General features: G+C 36.0%; 1 protein-coding gene across 3 annotated transcripts in view; it reads right to left on the bottom strand.

Annotated features, from left to right (window-relative positions):
* SNX7 (sorting nexin 7) overlaps positions 1 to 19,315 on the bottom strand; it is a 101,992-nt gene that overhangs the window by 64,208 nt on the left and 18,469 nt on the right. For all 3 annotated transcript variants that reach the window (XM_073234328.1, XM_037024452.2, XM_073234329.1), the window contains 4 exons: positions 10,837 to 11,019; positions 4,102 to 4,212; positions 3,582 to 3,746; positions 1,379 to 1,577 (listed from right to left, as the gene is read on the bottom strand). In XM_073234328.1, the coding sequence (XP_073090429.1) occupies positions 1,379 to 1,577; positions 3,582 to 3,746; positions 4,102 to 4,212; positions 10,837 to 11,019 (658 nt within the window). The remainder of the gene's footprint in view (positions 1 to 1,378; positions 1,578 to 3,581; positions 3,747 to 4,101; positions 4,213 to 10,836; positions 11,020 to 19,315) is intronic.

Below are 19,315 nucleotides of genomic sequence, written 5' to 3'. Positions count from 1 at the left end.
CAAAGTACCTATCCCCACCAAAAAATCACTAGAAAATGCAGAAACCCTACTTCCTAAAACATCACTTCTTTGATAGTTAAGCTGTTGTCTAAGTTAAGACAAACTTTATACAACTATATTCAAAATCTTAAGCTCAGGGCTTACTTTACCACTACTATTTATAAATGGGAATAAGAACAGCTAGTGATGTAATAAAACAAATACAGACTGGCCATAAATACCTTCAAAATCATTTAGGAATCAGAAATTTTCATAATACATCTGGGAATAAGACACACTTGGAAGGTGAAATTGTAATAACAATGTTGAGTGATTCCTCGTGTAAAGAGCTTAGAAGTCACCCTCTGTTCTAAGAAGTAAAGGGCTGAAGAGACTGAAAAAATCCACTGTTCTATCTGTAAGAAAGAGGAAGACACAGTACAAACCACTGCCTCCAAGATTACAAATACAAGGAACTGTGGCTTCCTGGAGCAGAGACTCAAGAGCAGAAACCACCTCCGGCAGCCCAGTGTTGGGGTTGAGGCTGGAGCTCTAACTGAAGAATCATTGGAGCCTCAATGTGGACAACTGAGGGTTAAAAATTCTAGGGGGATCTAGCCAAAGGGGGTGCCCCAATATTGTGAGATTTACCCAGGAGTTCATCTAAACTGCCATTGTTTAAATATCAATAAAAACCTCCCACTGCTTCCTACCAGAGAAATGGAAAATGAACCGTTTGGAAACAGTCAGAGCACTCTGTTCTTAACTTGGCCTGCCCTCAGGGAAAACTAGTTAACCAGATCATAACTTGCTGGGTTATTAACAGAGCCTAACTGACCTGGAGGAAGGCAAATCCCCAACTTCAGCTCCCTTGGACCCTCCTGCCCCAACTAAGGGGGGAGGAAAAAAACTGTGATCCACTTGTGAAGGCACAGTCCACAGACACAAGCTCACAAAAAGACTGAGATCTAATTATAGGACTAGCAAACACTTCCTCTTCCCTCTCAGCACCTCACAACCACTGTACTAAAGGCCTGTTTACAACAGTTCCTTTTACCCGGTACAGCATGTCTGGCTATCAAGACAAAAACTGCAAGGCACACAAAAAGGCAGAAAGTGCGATTTAAAGAGACAGACCAAGAATCAGAACCAGACATGGCAGTGATGCTGGAATTATAAGACCAGGAATTTAAAACAACTATGATTAATAGGCTAAGGGCTCTAGCAAATAAAATAAAGAGCTTGCAAGAACCAATGGGTACTGTAAGAAGAGAGATGGAAATCCTGAGAAAGAACCTAAAAAGAAATGCTAACTTAATGTGCCTTACTATACCAGCAATTGTGAAGATCCATCAGAAATTGGACAATTTGGAAATCACACTGCACTGATTCTACATACCCCTTTCCTCCTTGTAAATTCTCTGAGATATTTTATCTATCAAGTTAATTTTATGGCTAAATGTTTCAATAAGGTTGTTCATTTCCATGAACTCCTCTGGGCGGCTTTTAACTCCTCTCATCGACATTGCAACAGCTCTGACTGTCTGCCCCATCCTGCTGAGGAATCCGGGCCCTTGCTTCTTATGAGAAGAAAGTTCCTAGAAACAAAAAAAAAACAACAGTGGAATATTAGCGGTGAAGCAAACAACAGTAGTCCAGAACCAACAAAAAAGAGTCCTAATGAGAAAAATAAAGAGGGTATAAACATTTCCTATATGTCTTTTTGTTGTTAGTTTGAAGCAGATGAGTTTTATTGGTATAGTTCTTTCTCTAAGTCTCAAGCATATTCTTTTTCAAAGTACTTATTTAAAATGTATATAAGTGTTCCCTTAGAGCATGGATCTTTACAAGAATCAGGTTTAACAGAGGAAACTGTACTGAAGGAGATACTGCATAAGATATGAAGGTGATGTGGAATGCACTCTATGTTTTATAACAGAGTTTAATGAAAAAGTGATTGACAGAAGATATCTCAGGGTCTAAACTACATCCTGAATAAAAAACTGGAAAACTTCATTACTTCTTTAATATAATAACATTTATTGAGACCTTAATATGTTCCAGGCACTATACTTGCATCTTTTTATACATAACTCACAGTAACACTATGAGGTAGGTTTTATTACTATCCTCATTACAGAAGGAGGCACAGGAAGAGTAGAGACCTTGCTCAAGGTCCAGGAACATTTAGGTGGTAGACAAGGAAAGCCTCAGCAGTCTGACTCTAGAGACTTTACTGCTAAGCACTAACCTGCTTTGTCTTCTTAAAGTCACTAGGCTAGTTCATAAACAGATACCCCCAACCACAGCTTGTGAACCAACTGAAGTGGGTAAACTGTGACACTACCTCCCCTGGCCTGCCAGCTGTAGAGAAAGATTTTTAAAAGATATGTAACTAGCTGTTTCATAGTTAACTTAGGAGAGATAGCTAAAGAGTTGCAAAATAAAAGAAATGTTATAAAAGGATACTCTATACAAAAGTATCCCTTCATGAGTATGGCTTACTGCCGAAGAACAGCAAGAAAGAGAGCAAGGGATTCTGATGATGGCTGGGGCACTTGTTGAAACACAAGCTTTTTGGATCAAATAAAAGTTGAAAAGAAACACGAAATAAAAAGAACTATAAACAACAATGCTGACTATCAAATCCACAGATAAAAATATCATTATGTATTATTTAAATAATATATTATCCTTCTCCAGATTTTCTTTCCTGACGGTCTTACACAAAAAAATACAAACTTACTTATTTTTAAATCAGTATGATTTTGTGTGCAAATAAAAACAGATAACCTCCTTGACTAGGCCATACATCTTTTCAGTGGTCCTATAGCATCACCTGATAGAAACATCAGAAGACAGCACAGGTCACAGTTGGTGACTACAGAGGATGTTGCTAACAGCTCCTAAGGTTCTGGAGTCAGGCCACAGATTCTTTCATGTAAGTCACAAGGACTTCCAGACAGCAGGACTGTCAAGATCGAGACGAACTGCTTTTTAACTCCTATCACTTTGACAACAACTGAGATATAAAACTCAACACTGGTCAGTAATTGTTTAATATTGACTATTTGTCCTATCCATGATCTTGGTGAGTTTTATCATCATAGGAGAAAAGAAAAAGAAGAGGAACACATGAGGTTTGTACATTAGAGATTAGACACCCTCACATTATGTTACTGAAGTAAAAATAAAGAAACTATATAATCTAGCTAGCTAGCCATCCATCCTTCCATCCATCCATCTACCCTTCCAACTATCCAGTTCCTATAGACCTTTATCCTAACTTAAAAAGCCCTGACTCATTATTACTCAAAATAGTGTCAAAGAAATATATTTGTGTATATTCAGTATTGGCTATATATGAAAGGAGTACCTTGACATTAAAAACAAAAAATATGAGGAAGATACAAGATTTCGATAATATTTACATGTAGATTAGACACAGGGTTAAACATGAAGGTATCTCTACAGTGTTTAAAAATCTATCTTAATTCAAGGACACTGCTGTCTGATTTACAGAGGTAAGCAAGAGGAAGCGTACAGCCTACCATACATACAGATACTAAACAATTATATAAGTATAAATCAAAACTCTTTACCCAAGCTTGTGCAGTGAGAAAAATTTTGAAGTCTTCATTAAATGTTAAAGTTGGATGATCAGCAATTCGGTTCAAGAATTTATGTAACGCCTTCCTGCGTGTCTCAATGAAGTCATCATTAAAGCGTTCCACCATTCCTTTCACTATGAACTTTTCTGGCAACGGCTAAGGCAAAAAATTTTAAAAAGGTATCTGAGCCTTCTATAGCACTGTAAGGGATTATAAGGAATTCTAACACCTTTTCTTCTTGGAAGACTATTTGAACATGTGATTATTTCTCATAAAAATCATTTTTCAAAATTCATGACGCTAAAACCAAACAACTGCAAAATCTTAACATACTACCATAGTTTAAAAAAGCAAAACTGTACATAGATTGAAATGTTTAAAAACAAATGTTACTAAGATAAATGAATTACCTGAATTTAAAGGTCTAAATGAGGTTTTAGACATTCTAACTTTACTTAGAATTCAAAAGGCAAAATGGCACCTATTCTATGAAAAAAATACATAAACTTACTGGGATAATCAGTGTGGGGTGTGCTTCTTCAAGTTTCCCTTTCAACCAAAGGAAATCTTGATACCGTCTCCTAACTTCAAATTCACTGGAGTCAAATTCCCCACGAGATGTCTGAGGAAAGTAGGAGAAAGTAAGACAGAAGACATTTGCTAAATGTTATTTTAGACATTATGAAATATATGGGTCTTGAAGAAAAATTAACAAATTCTAATTATTCAGTGTTTGTCAGCCTGTGCTTTTTTTCCCTGCAGTCATTAATTCATGTAGCAGATGAAACAAAGGAAACTTTCCAGTATTTCAAGAAAGAAAGCAAACATCATGCTCAAATTTAAAATCCAAACTGAAAAATCTGTCTTAAAGCAACCATCTGCCTTCCACAAGATTTTAACTACTATTATCTTTGGCATGACTTTCTTGCTAACAAGACAGTGTGTTCTGAATTTAGATTTCAAATATATTTCTTTCTCAAGATGATTAGAATTCAGAATTTGAGGAAAGTCCTATTTTTGCAATTTGGAAAATAACCTGAACATAACTGAGAAAAAAATGTTTTCCTGGAATTTGCTCAAATGAATTGCTTTGCTAAAATTTGCTTTTAGTATATGAAAATTACAAAATTACAGGGTAATTTTACCACTGTTTTAAAATGTTATTAATGGAGATTTCATATGAAAAGAAAATCCTCCTGTCATTTCTTCGAGAATTTTATTTTTAATTGTATGCCTAAATTACTAAAAATTAAGCAAATACATGAAAATACCTGTTTTCAACAAACCAAAAATCTATGCCAACATATATGATAAGAAGGGTACAATATCAAACTCACCTTTATTGCCTGAATTCTAAGCCAGATACAAAAACAGATTATCTAATGCATATTCATCTATCATAAAAGAGTTCACTCCCACCAATATCTTAATTAATGAATTTCTACATTTAAAAAATTATACATAGTAATACAAAGATTGAGATTTTCCTGGAGGAGGAAAGATGGAGTAGCATATTGCATACATATTTCACATTCACCAGAAATATCAATCACCCACACAGATGAACACAATTGTAAAATTAAGTAGTTCAATCATAAGATACCATCTCAAGTGTCATGAATAAGACTCATAAAAGCTATACTTCCAAAGTTTATTCTTTTAAAATGAATTTTTAGAGTATCATACAATATATCTTAGCAAAACATTCCCTTTTTAGTCGGAAAAAACTGGGAGTAAATGAGATGAAGAAGTCTGAGAAACTCAATATTCACAAAACACTACAAAATCTTAACTATGTTACAAGTTACGGAAATGGTAAAAATAGGAGAACCAAATCTAAATAGAAACATAGCTTAACAATGTATACACAAGTTGGTATGTGTACATGTATATGGCAAATACACACATACATGCATATATTCACATGCACACAAAACATGGCTTAGAGTCACTCATTTAAAAATATTTATTGTACATCTCCTTGTATCAGGCAGATATGTACAGGTTTATTATGCTAACATAACTAACAATAAAAATACTCAAAAACTGGGCAATTTAAATAAGGCTGAGCTTTGTATGTCTACAAGAATTTTCAAGACTTTAAATAAACAGAGAGCAACCTGATATAAATTTCAGTGAGAGGAAGATATAAAATCAAGTCAAATAATTGGTTGATTCTGTCCTCATTGGTCTATCATTGACTAAAAAGAGTTCCTCAACAAACAGAATAACAGAAGAAAACAGAAGTAAAAGCCTCAAAGATCGTGTATTCTTCCTTCCTACTGTAAAACTTATTCTATTCCTAAAGAGTTATAAGATTAAGATATGACAAGGAAGACAAGTATTATCAGTTGAGTTCAGATCATAACTAATTCCCCTACAGCAGGAATAGAATCATGTCCCATCTCAAGTGGCCAATTTGGGGCATTAGAAGGTAGATAAAAGCTTCCAAATTGTAGGAATAATGAGATTTGACAACATATCTCCAATTTAGAAAGAACATGTTTTCTAAAAAGTTAATCTGAAGCACAAGCAATGCTTCTATTCTAGAATATAGTTTTCTATGGAAGCTATATTGTAAATGGCATTTAATTTTTCATGTCTGACCATAAAACCTCAGGTGTTTGAAGTTTAGCATGAAAGGACTCATGTGACCTGAACCCCAGCGTGCACTCATTCAATAAATACTGACCTTCAGTCAAGGGCAAACAGTCACTAAGCTCTGAGCATTGAGAAAACTGTTTCTGAGGGAATATCAATCTCAGAATCAAGAAGATACTCTAACCCCTACCTGCACACTGTCAGACACTTAGGAATTTGTCATAATGATGAAGATATGAGAGGAAAGAACTTATTAAATCTTAGTTCTTACTTAGATATGTACTAAAGGAAGGCACATCTCTAGATCTCCAAAAGGTAAAGTATTTCTTCAGAGCAGTCACTTCAGATATACTAACCTGGAGAATAAAGGGTCATTTCCCATAAGGGGATCAGCTGCCAGGAAACTGGGCTTCCTGATACGGTTATTTACAGTCAGGTTATTCTTCAGTGTTCCTGCATAGCAGATTGTTAGTGCATGTATGTATATGTGTGTAAATGCATTTATCCTTATAATTTTAGTGTCTATGAATATAAATTTTAATACTAAAACTTCCCCGAGGAAGTTGTTTCTGAACCTCCAAATTAGATGGAGTGCCCCATGCTTATAAAATCCTGTATTTTTCTTTTTTCTTTTTTCTTTTTTATTAAGGTATTATTGATATACACTCTTATGAAGGTTTCACATGAAAAAAACAATGTGGTTACTACATTTGCCATATTATCAAGTCCCCACCCACCCATACCCCAATGCAGTCACTGTTCATCAGTGTAGTAACATGCCACAGATCCACTATGTGCCTTCTCTGTGCTACACTATAAAATCCTGTATTTTTCTGTCAGCATTTATAATGATAATTAAATAATTAAGCATATAACTGTTTAATACCCATCACCCCACTAGACTGAAAGCTCCATGAAGGCACAGGGGGTCATTAACTGGGACATAATTGGGGCTCAACAAAAGTTTTATTGAATAGATGAGTAAATAAATATAGTGATAATAAGTGAGTAACAAAGAAAAGATTATGCTTGATAATATAATATACATATATTAAATGTTTATTAATTTGTATCTATAATGCTTATTTTAATATATACAGGTATATTCTGTTACTATATAACAAGATAAAACAAAATTAATTGGAAAAAGAACAAAGTGACTTAGTTTATAATAGTTAAACCTTTGCCATAACCATAGAGATATGCACAAAAATATAATGGAAAACATGTATAATCAAACTAAAGTAAATGTGGTGTAACCTTTGGCAACTTATTGAGTTTCAATGCACAAATGGGGGTAAATTATAACATCTAGGGCCTAGATTGCTATAAGCTTAAAATGAGCTAGTATGTATAAAGCGCTTAGAACATTGCCTGTGACAAAGTAATAGCACAACAAACATTATTGGTTTAACACACTGTAATACTATTACTGTTGCTACTAATCCTACATTTAGAGTATGATGTAACTATGGATAACTCAGAATTATATGTCCATGATCGGAATGAAATCGATAAGGTGGGTTCTAAAGATTATCTTTCTCAGAGAAATAAATGATGGGAAAATATTTTAGTTTCACAAATTCATTTCTAGGAAGGGTAATAACAGTTGATGATTATAACAGTAGTTACAAGAAAAATCTGGCTCTATTCATAGCAACATATCTGTATTAGCATATTAAATATTCAGAAAGACCCTACAAGAATAGTACTGTTATCTTACTTACAAATGAGGAAACTAAGCATAGGAAGTTCATTAAATTGCTCAAGACATATAGCAAGGAAGAGGAAGAGGAAAGGTTCAACTCCAGGCTGTCCTGCTACACAGCCTCTTGCTAACCGATGGATATGATACCATAAATTTCTTCATTCACTCAAACATCAAAAAGTTACATTGCTTACTTACTATAGCTAAGGATTGTCTTTGGAATTACGAATAACTTAAGATACAATTGTCTTCCTTGAGAGGATCACAGACTCCTTGGGAATAAATACAAATAAACACACAGTTACCTACTCATGTACAGGTAGGTGCCAATTAATGAACATGTATTAGGTATCAGGAATTTTGCTTAGTGTTTTACATTGATTACCTATCCAAAATCAATTCTTACAGCAACTCTACAGAACCAAGTTCCATTATCACTCAAGTTTTATAGATTAAAAAAAAAAAAGCCTGAGGCTTAGAAGGGTTAAATGTAGGCTTTTAATTTCTTTGCTACTCTGACTCCAAAGTTTTACATTATTTAGGAGTTAATTTAGGACAGAAGGAGAAAACAGAGGAAAGAGGATAATCAGCCTATGCATAGGCAAGATTTTCAGGTGTGTCTTGAATAATAACAGTTCTCCTGCCTAGAACTGGGAATTATAAACCATACAGGAGGAAAAGTATATGCAAAGTTGTGAGAGCAAGAATGCCTACAATACTATACCTTAAACAACAGAAGATATTCTATGTGAGTGGAGAGCAGGGGGATTAAATGTGGGGAATAAATGATGATCCATATATGCTTATTGGCAACAGACTGAGACGTTCTTTATATGTCATATAAACGGGTTTGTACTTTATTTCATAGGAAATGAGGAGCAAAGAAAGAATTTTAAGAATCTGAGTGTAGAAATCAGATGTATACATTTTTATGAAACATAACGAACCACAGTGTAGAGACTGCACTGGAGGAAGTGATTATAGGAAGAAGATCCAAAACCTTTTCAGTTACAAAAGAGACATACTACAAATGAGATAGTGAGGCTTAACAAACAAAATATAACCTGTAAATAGAATTCTTAAAGGCTGACATTACATAAAGGACATTGCTTTATTTTGGCAGAGGTCAACTGTCTTTTTTGCAGAGCTGTGTATCAGGATTAAGGAAGCTGGGGTTCTAGATCTACTCTGCCCTTGAATTACTGGATGAGTCACAGTACCTCATATATAAAATATAGTGATCACTTGTTCTTATTTGGAAAACAAATGAAATTACTTTTTGTGATCTTCAGAAGAAATGGGAATCTAAAATACTAAGTTCTAACTAGTTGTTTTCTTTATTAGCAAACTGAGGCCCTTCTTATGCAAAGATATTTCTTTATAATTTTTTAACCTAAAAACTTGAAATGTTCCAATTTTAAGAATCACAACTACTCCATAAAACTCTTAGAAGAAAACATAGGCAAAAATCTCTTGAATATAAACATGAGCAACTTTTTCCTGAACATATCTCCTTGGGCAAGGGAAACAGAAGCAAAAATGAACAAATGGGACTACATCAAGCTAAAAAGCTTCTGTACAGCAAAGGACACCATCAACAGAACAAAAAGGCATCCTATAGTATGGGAGAATATATTTGTAAATGACATATCCAACAAGGGGTTAACATCCAAAATATATAAAGAACTCACATGCCTCAACACCCAAAGAGCAAATAACCCTATTAAAAAATGGGCAGAGGACATGAACAGACACTTCTCCAAAGAAGAAATTCAGATGGCCAACAGGCACATGAAAAGATACTCCACATCACTAAATATCAGGGAAATGCAAATTAAAACCACAATGAGATATCACCTCACATCAGTTAGGATGGCCAATATAAAAAAGACTAGGAACAACAAATGCTGGCGATGATGTGGAGAAAGAGGAACCCTCCTACCCTGCTGAGGGGAATGTAAACTAGTTCAACCATTGTGTAAAGCAATATGGAGGTTCCCCATAAAACTAAAAATAGAAATACCATTGGACCCGGGAATTGCACTCCTAGGAATTTACCCAAAGAAAATAATTTCTACGATTCAAAAAGACATATGTACCCCTATGTTTATTGCAGCACCATTTACAATAGCCAAGAAATGGAAGCAACCTAAGTGTCCATCAGTAAATGAATGGATAAAGAAGTTGTAGTACATATACACAATGGAATACTATTTAGCCATAAGAAAGAAACAAATCCTACCATTTGCAACAACATGGACAGAGCTAGAGGGTATTATGCTCAGTGAAATAAGCCAGGTGGAGAAAGACAAATACCAAATGATTTCCCTCATTTGTGGAGTATAACAATAAAGCAAAACTGAAGGAACAAAATAGTAGCAGACTCACAAACTCCAAGAAGGGACTAGTGGTTACCAATGGGGGGAGGGGTGTGGGAGAGCGGGTCGGGAGGGAGGGAGAAGGGGATTGAGGGGTATTATGATTAGTACACATGGTGTGTGTGGAGATTATGGGGAAGACAGTGTAGCACAGAGAAGATAAGTAGTGACTCTGTGGTATCTTACTACACTGATGGACAGTGACTGAAATGGCAAGGGGGCTCAATAATATGAGTAAATGTAGTAACCACATTGTTTTTTATGTGAAACCTTCATAAGAGCATATATCAATGTATCTTAATAAAAAATAAAAAATATATTAAAAAAAGAATCACAACTACTAAAAGATTGGTGATTATTATTCAAGTTCTTTTGAATATCACTGATTTCACAGAACAAGTGAAGGGCAGTTAAGATGCAATGTCTTACCCAAAAATAGTCAGAAAACATGTCACCTCAGCTAAGAATCTCTAATGTTAAGAGTTACAGTGAATAAAAAGCACTTCCAAAAGTTCAAAGAGAACAATTTTATTTAAGCAGTTGTTCATTAAGTATTTACCTTGGTAATAATCCTGTAAGTAATGAAAGTTTCAATTGTAGTAACATGGCTTTCAGGTTCATCAACTGTGATGAAGAGATCTTTCAAATCTGGCTCATCTTCAAACTTGACTTGGTTTATCATTGATAAAGGGGATGTTGGCATCATAGGGCTAAAGGAATTCATGTCCATTAATGAGGCATCCTAAGGAATAAAAACATTAAAAAATGAGCATCCATAGAAAAAAAAAGCTAAAATCCTCTTGTTCTTAGATACCACAAATATTAATGAAATATGTCAAGAACAAAAGGATAACTGGACTCTGAGTTAAATATGATTTCGAGCATGTATTTTTATCTCTGCTTCTTTTAAAATCTCACTTTGAAAATGACAATAAAGAAACAAAGACAAGACAAAAAGGCATAAGACCTCAAGGTAAAAAGAAAGGACTATGCAAACAAAGTCAGCTACTTTTTAGAAACTGGAAATCTTATTGTCAAGTAGTAACGGAAGTAGCAGTGCCAAGAAAGCTGGGAAATAAACCTAGGAGAGAAGGGTAAACCAAGAAAGAGAAGGCACATTTATGACCTTATGAGAATCCCACAGAAACTCAAGAATTGGCAACAGCAGAATGTGGGGACCTGGAATACTGGTAGAGCTAAACCCGGAGGACTGGGTGAAAAGCTAATAAAACAAAAGATAGAACCTTAGATTCCTTCACCTACCCTATGCGATCAGGTGACTTTTCCTTCCCAATTTGAAAAAAACGTGTTAATTTCCTTTCTGGAGTGTCTAAACTCCAGGGTACCAGGCAGGATGTAGGAAGAAGCCCTAGGACCACACTGATATCAAGGGCAACTCCTAAATACTAGATGCAAAGATGACCAGTTCTTGTCCCTAATTTGGCCCCAAGAATGTTGGTAGCTAGGGGAAAACCCCATATAGAGGCTGGAGATTTCCTCTCTTAGCTGACGATTCCCAAGAAAAATCTGACCATTATAGTTCCTTAAAGAATTGGCTAGGTCTTTACATAACATCAATGAAGCCCCTACCATGAACGCCGAATGTCTACTTAGCTTCCTATTATCTGGTGTAGGAAACACCAAACTCATAAATATGTGGAAAGCCTCGATGTAAAAAATTAAGATTCACAAATAAAATACAAGAAGCAGGCAGAATAGAGAATAGAATCCTTACAAAACATATGACATCATTAGGGATAAGAATGATATGAAATCCATGTGCAGAGGTTTAAAATATTAAAAAAAAATTCAGAGAGTAAAAAAAAGCAACAATAAAAAAGAAGGGCATGAAAATTGAAATATGAGAATAGGATAAAAATTGACCAGGACATTTGAAAAATTGAACCCAAGAAAAACCAAAAGAATAAAAGGTAGAAAAAAAGAGAGAAAAGTAGTTTTAAAAAATTAAAGGATCCGATATAGACAGACTAAAGATGATGGCATGAGAGGTGAGACAGAGGCTTTCTCCTAAAACCACACATAATACAAAAATATAATTCATATGACTAATCCTGAAAGAACAACAGGAAAGAAGGCTATGCCAAACTGCATACATCTGGAGAAAAGAATAAACCTCACAGAACAGGATAATAAAACCAAAGCTGCGGCCCGGCAGGACCCAATCCCTTCCCCCACCCCAGCTCACTGGTGGGAGGAAGAGAAACAGAGCAGGGAGGGAGTGGAGGCCTAGGACTGCTGAACACCTAACTCTGGAGATCTGCCAGGGAGCATAAACCTACATTTCATGGTGTTTTCACGGTACTCTCATGATTAGGGGGTTGGAAAGCTGATACAGGCAGAATACCTAGAGAGACTGAGATTCCAGCCACTTGTGAAAAGCAGGGATCCATATCCGGCTGCTCTGGGACAAAAGAAAGGCGGGCACTCTGAGAGACTTCCTAATAGCAAGAGGGCTGCTAAAGGGGCAAGGATTGCACAGAACTTACTGCTCAGGAGAAAGGACAGGTAAGCAAAATTGTCCTGGTGCATTTTGCCAAGCAGGTTGGGAACTTTCTCGCTCTTCCAGCGCTCCAGTTCCCTGGCTGTCTGCACAGCTCGAAGGACCCCCTCTGTGATATGAAGTCTACTGTGCCTTTCTTGCGGCCAGCCCCACGTGGCTCGCAAACCAGCAAACCCTACCCTGACATTAGGCCAGCCAGAGGGAAGCCCCATCTACAGCAACTAAAACTGCAAAGCATAGAGACTTAAACCTGTGTGGTCGGCCCTCTGAGTCTGGCAGTGGAGGCAGGAATAGCAGCTGGGAAGCAGGAAACAGCTCTTTCCTCCCCCAGGCACCAATACCGCTCCCCTAAGAACCCTGAGATTACTTCAGGAGCTGAGCAGCAGCTCCAGAGAGTAGAGCATCTGGGCACTAGAGGGTGCCATATACAAATATGAAATGCCAAAGAAACCTGGCTCAAAGTAACATTATGAATACAACACCCGAGAAAGATTCAAATGAAATCAACCTCATGAATTTTCCTAACAGGGATTTCAAAATAAAAATCATTAACATGCTCATGGAGGTACAGAAAAATATACAAGAACTCAGGAATGAATTCCAGTCAGAGATCCAATCGTTGAAGAGCACAATGGAGGGTACTGATTAGATACGGTGGAGGAGACGATAAATGAGAGAAAAATTAGAGAAGAGGACTACAAAGAAGTTGAGGCAAGGAGAGAAAAAAGGATCTCTAAGAATGAAAGAATATTGAGAGAACTGTGGGACCAATCCAAGCAGAACAATATTCGTATAATAGGGGTACCAGAAGAAGAAGAGAGAAAAAGGGATAGAAAGTGTCTTCGAGGAGGTAATTGCAGAAAACTTCCTCAATCTGGGGAAGGAGATAGTCTCTCAGACTATGGAGCTGCACAGATCTCCCAACACAAGGAACCCAAGGAAGACAACACCAAGACATATAGTAATTAAAATAGCAAAGATCAAGGATAAGGAAAGACTATTAAAAGCAGCCAGAGAGAAATAAGATCACATACAAAGGAAAGCCCATCAGGCTATCATCAGACTTCTCAGCAGAAACCTTACAGGCCAGAAGGGAGTGGCATGATGTATTTAATACAATGAAACAGAAGAGCCTCGAACCAAGATTATTTTATTGGGCAAGATTATCATTTAAATTTGAAGTAGGGATTAAATAATTTCCACATAAGCAAAAGCTGAGAGAATTTACCTCCCACAAACTGTCTCTACAGTTTATTTTGGAGAGACTGCTTTAGATGGAAGTGCTCCTAAGGATAAATAGCTGTCACCAGAGGTAATAAAACCACAGTAAAGAAAGTAGAACAGTTAATCACTAGGCAAATGAAAATTAAATCAACTATCCCAATAGTCAATCAAGGGATAGACAAAGAGTACAGAATATGATACCTAATATATAAAGAATGGAGGAGGAAGAAAAAGGAGAAGAAAAAAGGAACTTTAAGATTGTATTTGTAATAGCATATTGAGTTAAGTTAGACTCTTAGATAATAAGGAAGTTAACCTTGAACCTTTGGTAACCACAAATCTAAAGTCTGCAGTTGCAATAAGTACATACCAATCAATAATCATCCTAAATGTAAATGGACTGAATGCACCAATCAAAAGACATAAAGTCACTCAATGGATAAAAAAACAAGAGCCATCTATATACTACCTACAAAAGATTCACTTTAAATTCAAGAACATACACATACTAAAAGCAAAGGGATGGAAAAAAGATATTTCATGCAACTAATAGGGAGAAAAAAGCAGGAGTTCCAGTACTTGTATCAGACAAAAAGACTTCAAAACAAAGAAAGTAAGAAGAGATAAAGAAGGACATTAAATAATGATATAGGGGTCAATCCAACAAGAAGATATAACCATTATAAATATCTATGCACCCAACACAGGAGCATCTACATATGTGAAACAAATACTAACAGAATTAAAAGGGGAGGGGAAACAGAATGCAATGCATATATTCTAGGGAGACTTTAACACTCCACTCACTCTGAAGGACAGATTAACCAGACAGAAAATAAGTAAGGAGACAGTGGCACTGAACAACACATTAGAAAACCTGGACCTAACAGACATCTACAGAACTCTACACCCAAAAACAGCAGAATAAACATTCTTCTTAAGTGCACATGAAACATTTTCAATAACAGACCATATACTAGGCCACAAAAAGTGCCTTGGTAAATTCAAAAAGATTGAAATTGTACCAACCAGTCTCTCAGACCACAAAGGTATGAAAGTAGAAATAAATTACGCAAAGAAAATGAAAAATCCCATAAACACACAGAGACTTCACAACATGTTCCTAAATGACCAATGGATCAATGACCAAATAAAAACAGAGATCAAGCAATATATGGAGACAAATGACAATAATAATTCAACACCACAAAATCAGTGGGATGCAGCAAAGGCCATGCTAAGAGGAAAGTACATTGCTATACAGGCCTACATAAAAAAAAAACAAAAAACGTATGAATGCACAAAACTCACAATTAACGAAACTAGAAAAAGAACAAATGAGGCCCAAAGTCTGTAGAAGGAGGGACATAATAAAGATTAAAGCAGAAATAAAAAACGAGAAGAATAAAACAATAGAAAGAATCAATGAAAGCAAGAGCTAGTTCGTTGAGAAAATAAACAAAATAGATGAAGCCGAAGCCAGACTTATCAAGAAAAAAAAGTCTACACACATAAACAGAAACAGAAATGAGAAAGGAAAAGTCACTATGGAAACCACAGAAATACAAAGAATTATTAGAGAATACTATGAAAAAGTATATGCTAACAAACTGGATAACCTAGAAGAAATGGACAACTTTATAGAAAAATACCTTCCAAGGCTGACCCAGAAAGAAACAGAAAATTTGAAGAGACCAATTACCAGTGATGAAATTGATTTGGTAATCAAAAATCTACCTAAGAACAAAACTCCTGGACCAGATGGCTCCACCACTGACTTTTATCAAACATTTAGTGAAGACCTAATACCCATCCTCCTTAAAGTTTTCCAAAGAGTAGAATTAGAGGGAATACTTCCAAACTCATTCTATGAGGCCAGCATCACTCTAATACAAAAACCAGGCAAAGATACCACAGAAAAAGAAAATTACAGACCAATATCCCTGATGAATGTAGATGCAAAAATACTTAATAAAATATTAGCAAACTGAATTCAAAAGTATATCAAAAGGATCATACACCATGACCAAGTGGGATTCATCCCAGGGATGCAAGGATGGTACGTTAAAAAATCCATGAACATCATCCACCACATCAACAGAAAGAAGGACAAAAACCACATAGTCATCTCCATTGATGCTGAAAAGGCATTCAACAAAATTCAACAACCATTCATGATAAAAACTCTCAACAAAATGGGCATAGAGGGCAAGTACCTCAACATAATAAAGGCCATATATGACAAACCCACAGCCAACATCATATTGAACAGCGAGAAGCTGAAAGCTTTTCCTTTAAGATCAGGAACAAGACAAGGATGCCCACTCTCCCCACTTCTATTCAACATAGTACTGGGGGTCCTAGCCACGGCAATCATACAACACAAAGAAATAAAAGGCATCCAGATTGGCAAGGAAGAAGATAAACTGTGCCTGTTTGCAGATGACATGACATTGTACATAAAAACCCAAAAGAATCCACTGCAAAACTACTAGATCTAATATCTGAATTCAGCAAAGTTGCAGGATACAAAATTAACAGACAGAAATCTGTTGTATTCCTATACACTAACAATGAATTAGCAGAGAGAGAAATCAGGAAAACAATTCCATTCACAGTTGCATCAAAAAGAATAAAATACCTAGGAATAAACCTAACCAAGGAAGTGAAAGACCTATACTCTGAAAACTACAAGACACTCATGAGAGAAATTAAAGAAGATACCACTAAATGGAAACACATTCCGTGCTCATGGATAGGAAGCATTTATATTGTCAAAGTGGCCATCCTGCCTAAAGCAATCTATAGATTCAGTGCAATTCCTATCAAAATACCACAGCACTGTTCAATGAACAAGAGCAAATCATTCTAAAATTCATATGGAATCATAAAAGACCCCAAATAGCCAAAGGAATCCTGGTAAGGAAGAATAAAGCTTGGGGGATTATGCTCACCAACTTCAAGCTCTACTACAAAGCCACAGTAATCAAGACAATTTGATACTGGTACAAGAACAGAACCATAGACCAATGGAACAGACTAGAGAGCCCTGATAAAAACCCAACCATATATGGTCAATTAATATATGATAAAGGAACCATGGACATACATTGGGGAAATGACAGCCTCTTCAACAACTGGTGTTGGCAAAACTGGACAGCTACATGCAAGAGAATGAAACTGAATTATTGTTTAACCCCATATACAAAAGCAAACTCAAAATGGATCAAAGACCTGAATGTAAGTCATAAAACCATAAAACTCTTAGAAGACAACATAGGAAAAAAATCTCTTGAATATAAGCATGAGCAACTTTTTCCTGAATGCATCTCCTCAGGCAAGGGAAACAAAAGCAAAAATGAACACATGGGACTACATCAAACTAAAAAGTTTCTGAACAGCAAAGGACATCATCAACAGAACAAAAAGGCAACCTAAAGTAAGGGAGAATATATTTGTAAATGACATATCCAATAAGGGGTCAACATCCAAAATTATATATATAAAGAACTCACATGCCTCAACACCCAAAAAGCAAACAACCCAATTAAAAAATGGGCAGAGGATATGAAGAGACACTTCTCCAAAGAAGAAATTCAGATGGCCAATAGACACATGAAAAGATGCTCCACATCACTAATCATCAGGGAAATGCAAATTAAAACCACAATGAGAATCCCACCAGTAAGGAGGCCAGCATCGAAAAGACTAAGAACAACAAATGCTGGTGAGTATGAGGAGAATGGGGATCCCTCCTACACTGCTGGTGGGAATGTAAGCTAGTTCAACCATTGTGGAAAGCAATATGGACGTTCCTTGAAAACCTAAAAATAGAAATACAATTTGACCCAGGAATCCCACTCCTTGGAATTTACCCAAAGAATACAACTCCTCAGATTCAAAAAGACATATGTACCCCTATGTTTATTGCAGCATTACTTACAATAGCCAAGATATGGAAGCAACCTAAGTGTCCATCAGTAGATGAATGGATAAAGAAGTTTGGTACATATACACAATGGAATACTATTCAGCCATAAGAAAGTAACAAATTCTACCATTTGCAACAACATGGAGCTGGAGAATATTATGCTCAGTGAAATAAGCCAGGCAGAGAAAGACAAGTGCCAAATGATTTCTCTCATTTGTAGAGGATAACAATGAAGCAAAACTGAAGGAACAAAATAGCAGCAGACTCACAGACTCCAAGAAGGGACTAGTGGTTACCAAAGGGGAGGAGGAGTGTGGGAGGGTGGGTAGGGAGGGAGGGAGATGGGAATTGAGGGTTATTATGTGTACTACACATGGTATGGGGAGGTCACAGGGAAAACAGTGTAGCACAGAGAAGGCAAACAGTGAATCTGTGGCATCTTACTACAGTGATGGGCAGTTACTGCAATGGGGTATATGGGTGGGGAATTGATAATATAGGTAAATGTAGTAACCTTGTTGTTTTTTCATGTGAAACCTTTATAAAAGTGTATATCAATAATATCTTAAGAAAAAATTTTAAAAAATTTAAAGGATCCAAGCAAAAAATACCAAAATAAAAGGAATTCCAGAAAATGAAGAAAGAAAATTTCCTTTGAACAGAAATGTTTCCAGATTGATGGCTTCAGACTGCTAAATGTTAACTTTGAAAATGACAGTATCTTCAAAATTTGGAGAGGAAAATATTTTTTACCTAGAATCCTATATAGCCAGACAAATTGTAATTGAAGTATACAGGTAGAATAAAGCCATTTCAGATAGGAAAGATTTCAAAAACTGACTTCTTATGTACCCATTATTTGGAAACTTCTTTACTTTTCCAAAATAAGGGCATATTCCAAGAAAGAAGGAATCAAATCTTAAAAACAGGAGAGTTAACAGAAAAGAAGATTAAAGGAAATTCTTTGGATGGTAGTTAAAGAATGTTTCAGATTGACAGACTAGATGAGGAAGACAGCCTCTAGGGAGGCAGGAAGATGAAGAGGGAAGGAGGGATAGAAGGCAAGAAAGAGAGGGGAGTGAGCAAAGGAAGGAGGGAAAGATAGAGAGGAAAGAGAGAAAGGAAAGAGGGAGAAAGGAAAGGGAGAAAGGAAAGAGGCAAAATATCTAATATATTCAAATGTAATGGGCAGAGGTGTGCTATGTTAGATTTTGTAGATGCAATATGATTGGCACAAAAAGAGCCAAGAGAGAGAGAAAGCGAGAGAGGGAGAAAGGGAAGGATAAAGACAGAATGAATGAATGAATGAATGAATGAATGAATGGATGGATGGATGGATGAAGTACTCTCAAGAAAAGAAAA

This window comes from Manis javanica, chromosome 4 (assembly GCF_040802235.1).
Source record: "Manis javanica isolate MJ-LG chromosome 4, MJ_LKY, whole genome shotgun sequence".
Taxonomy (NCBI): domain Eukaryota; kingdom Metazoa; phylum Chordata; class Mammalia; order Pholidota; family Manidae; genus Manis; species Manis javanica.
This window is presented reverse-complemented; position numbering and strand designations above follow the sequence as displayed.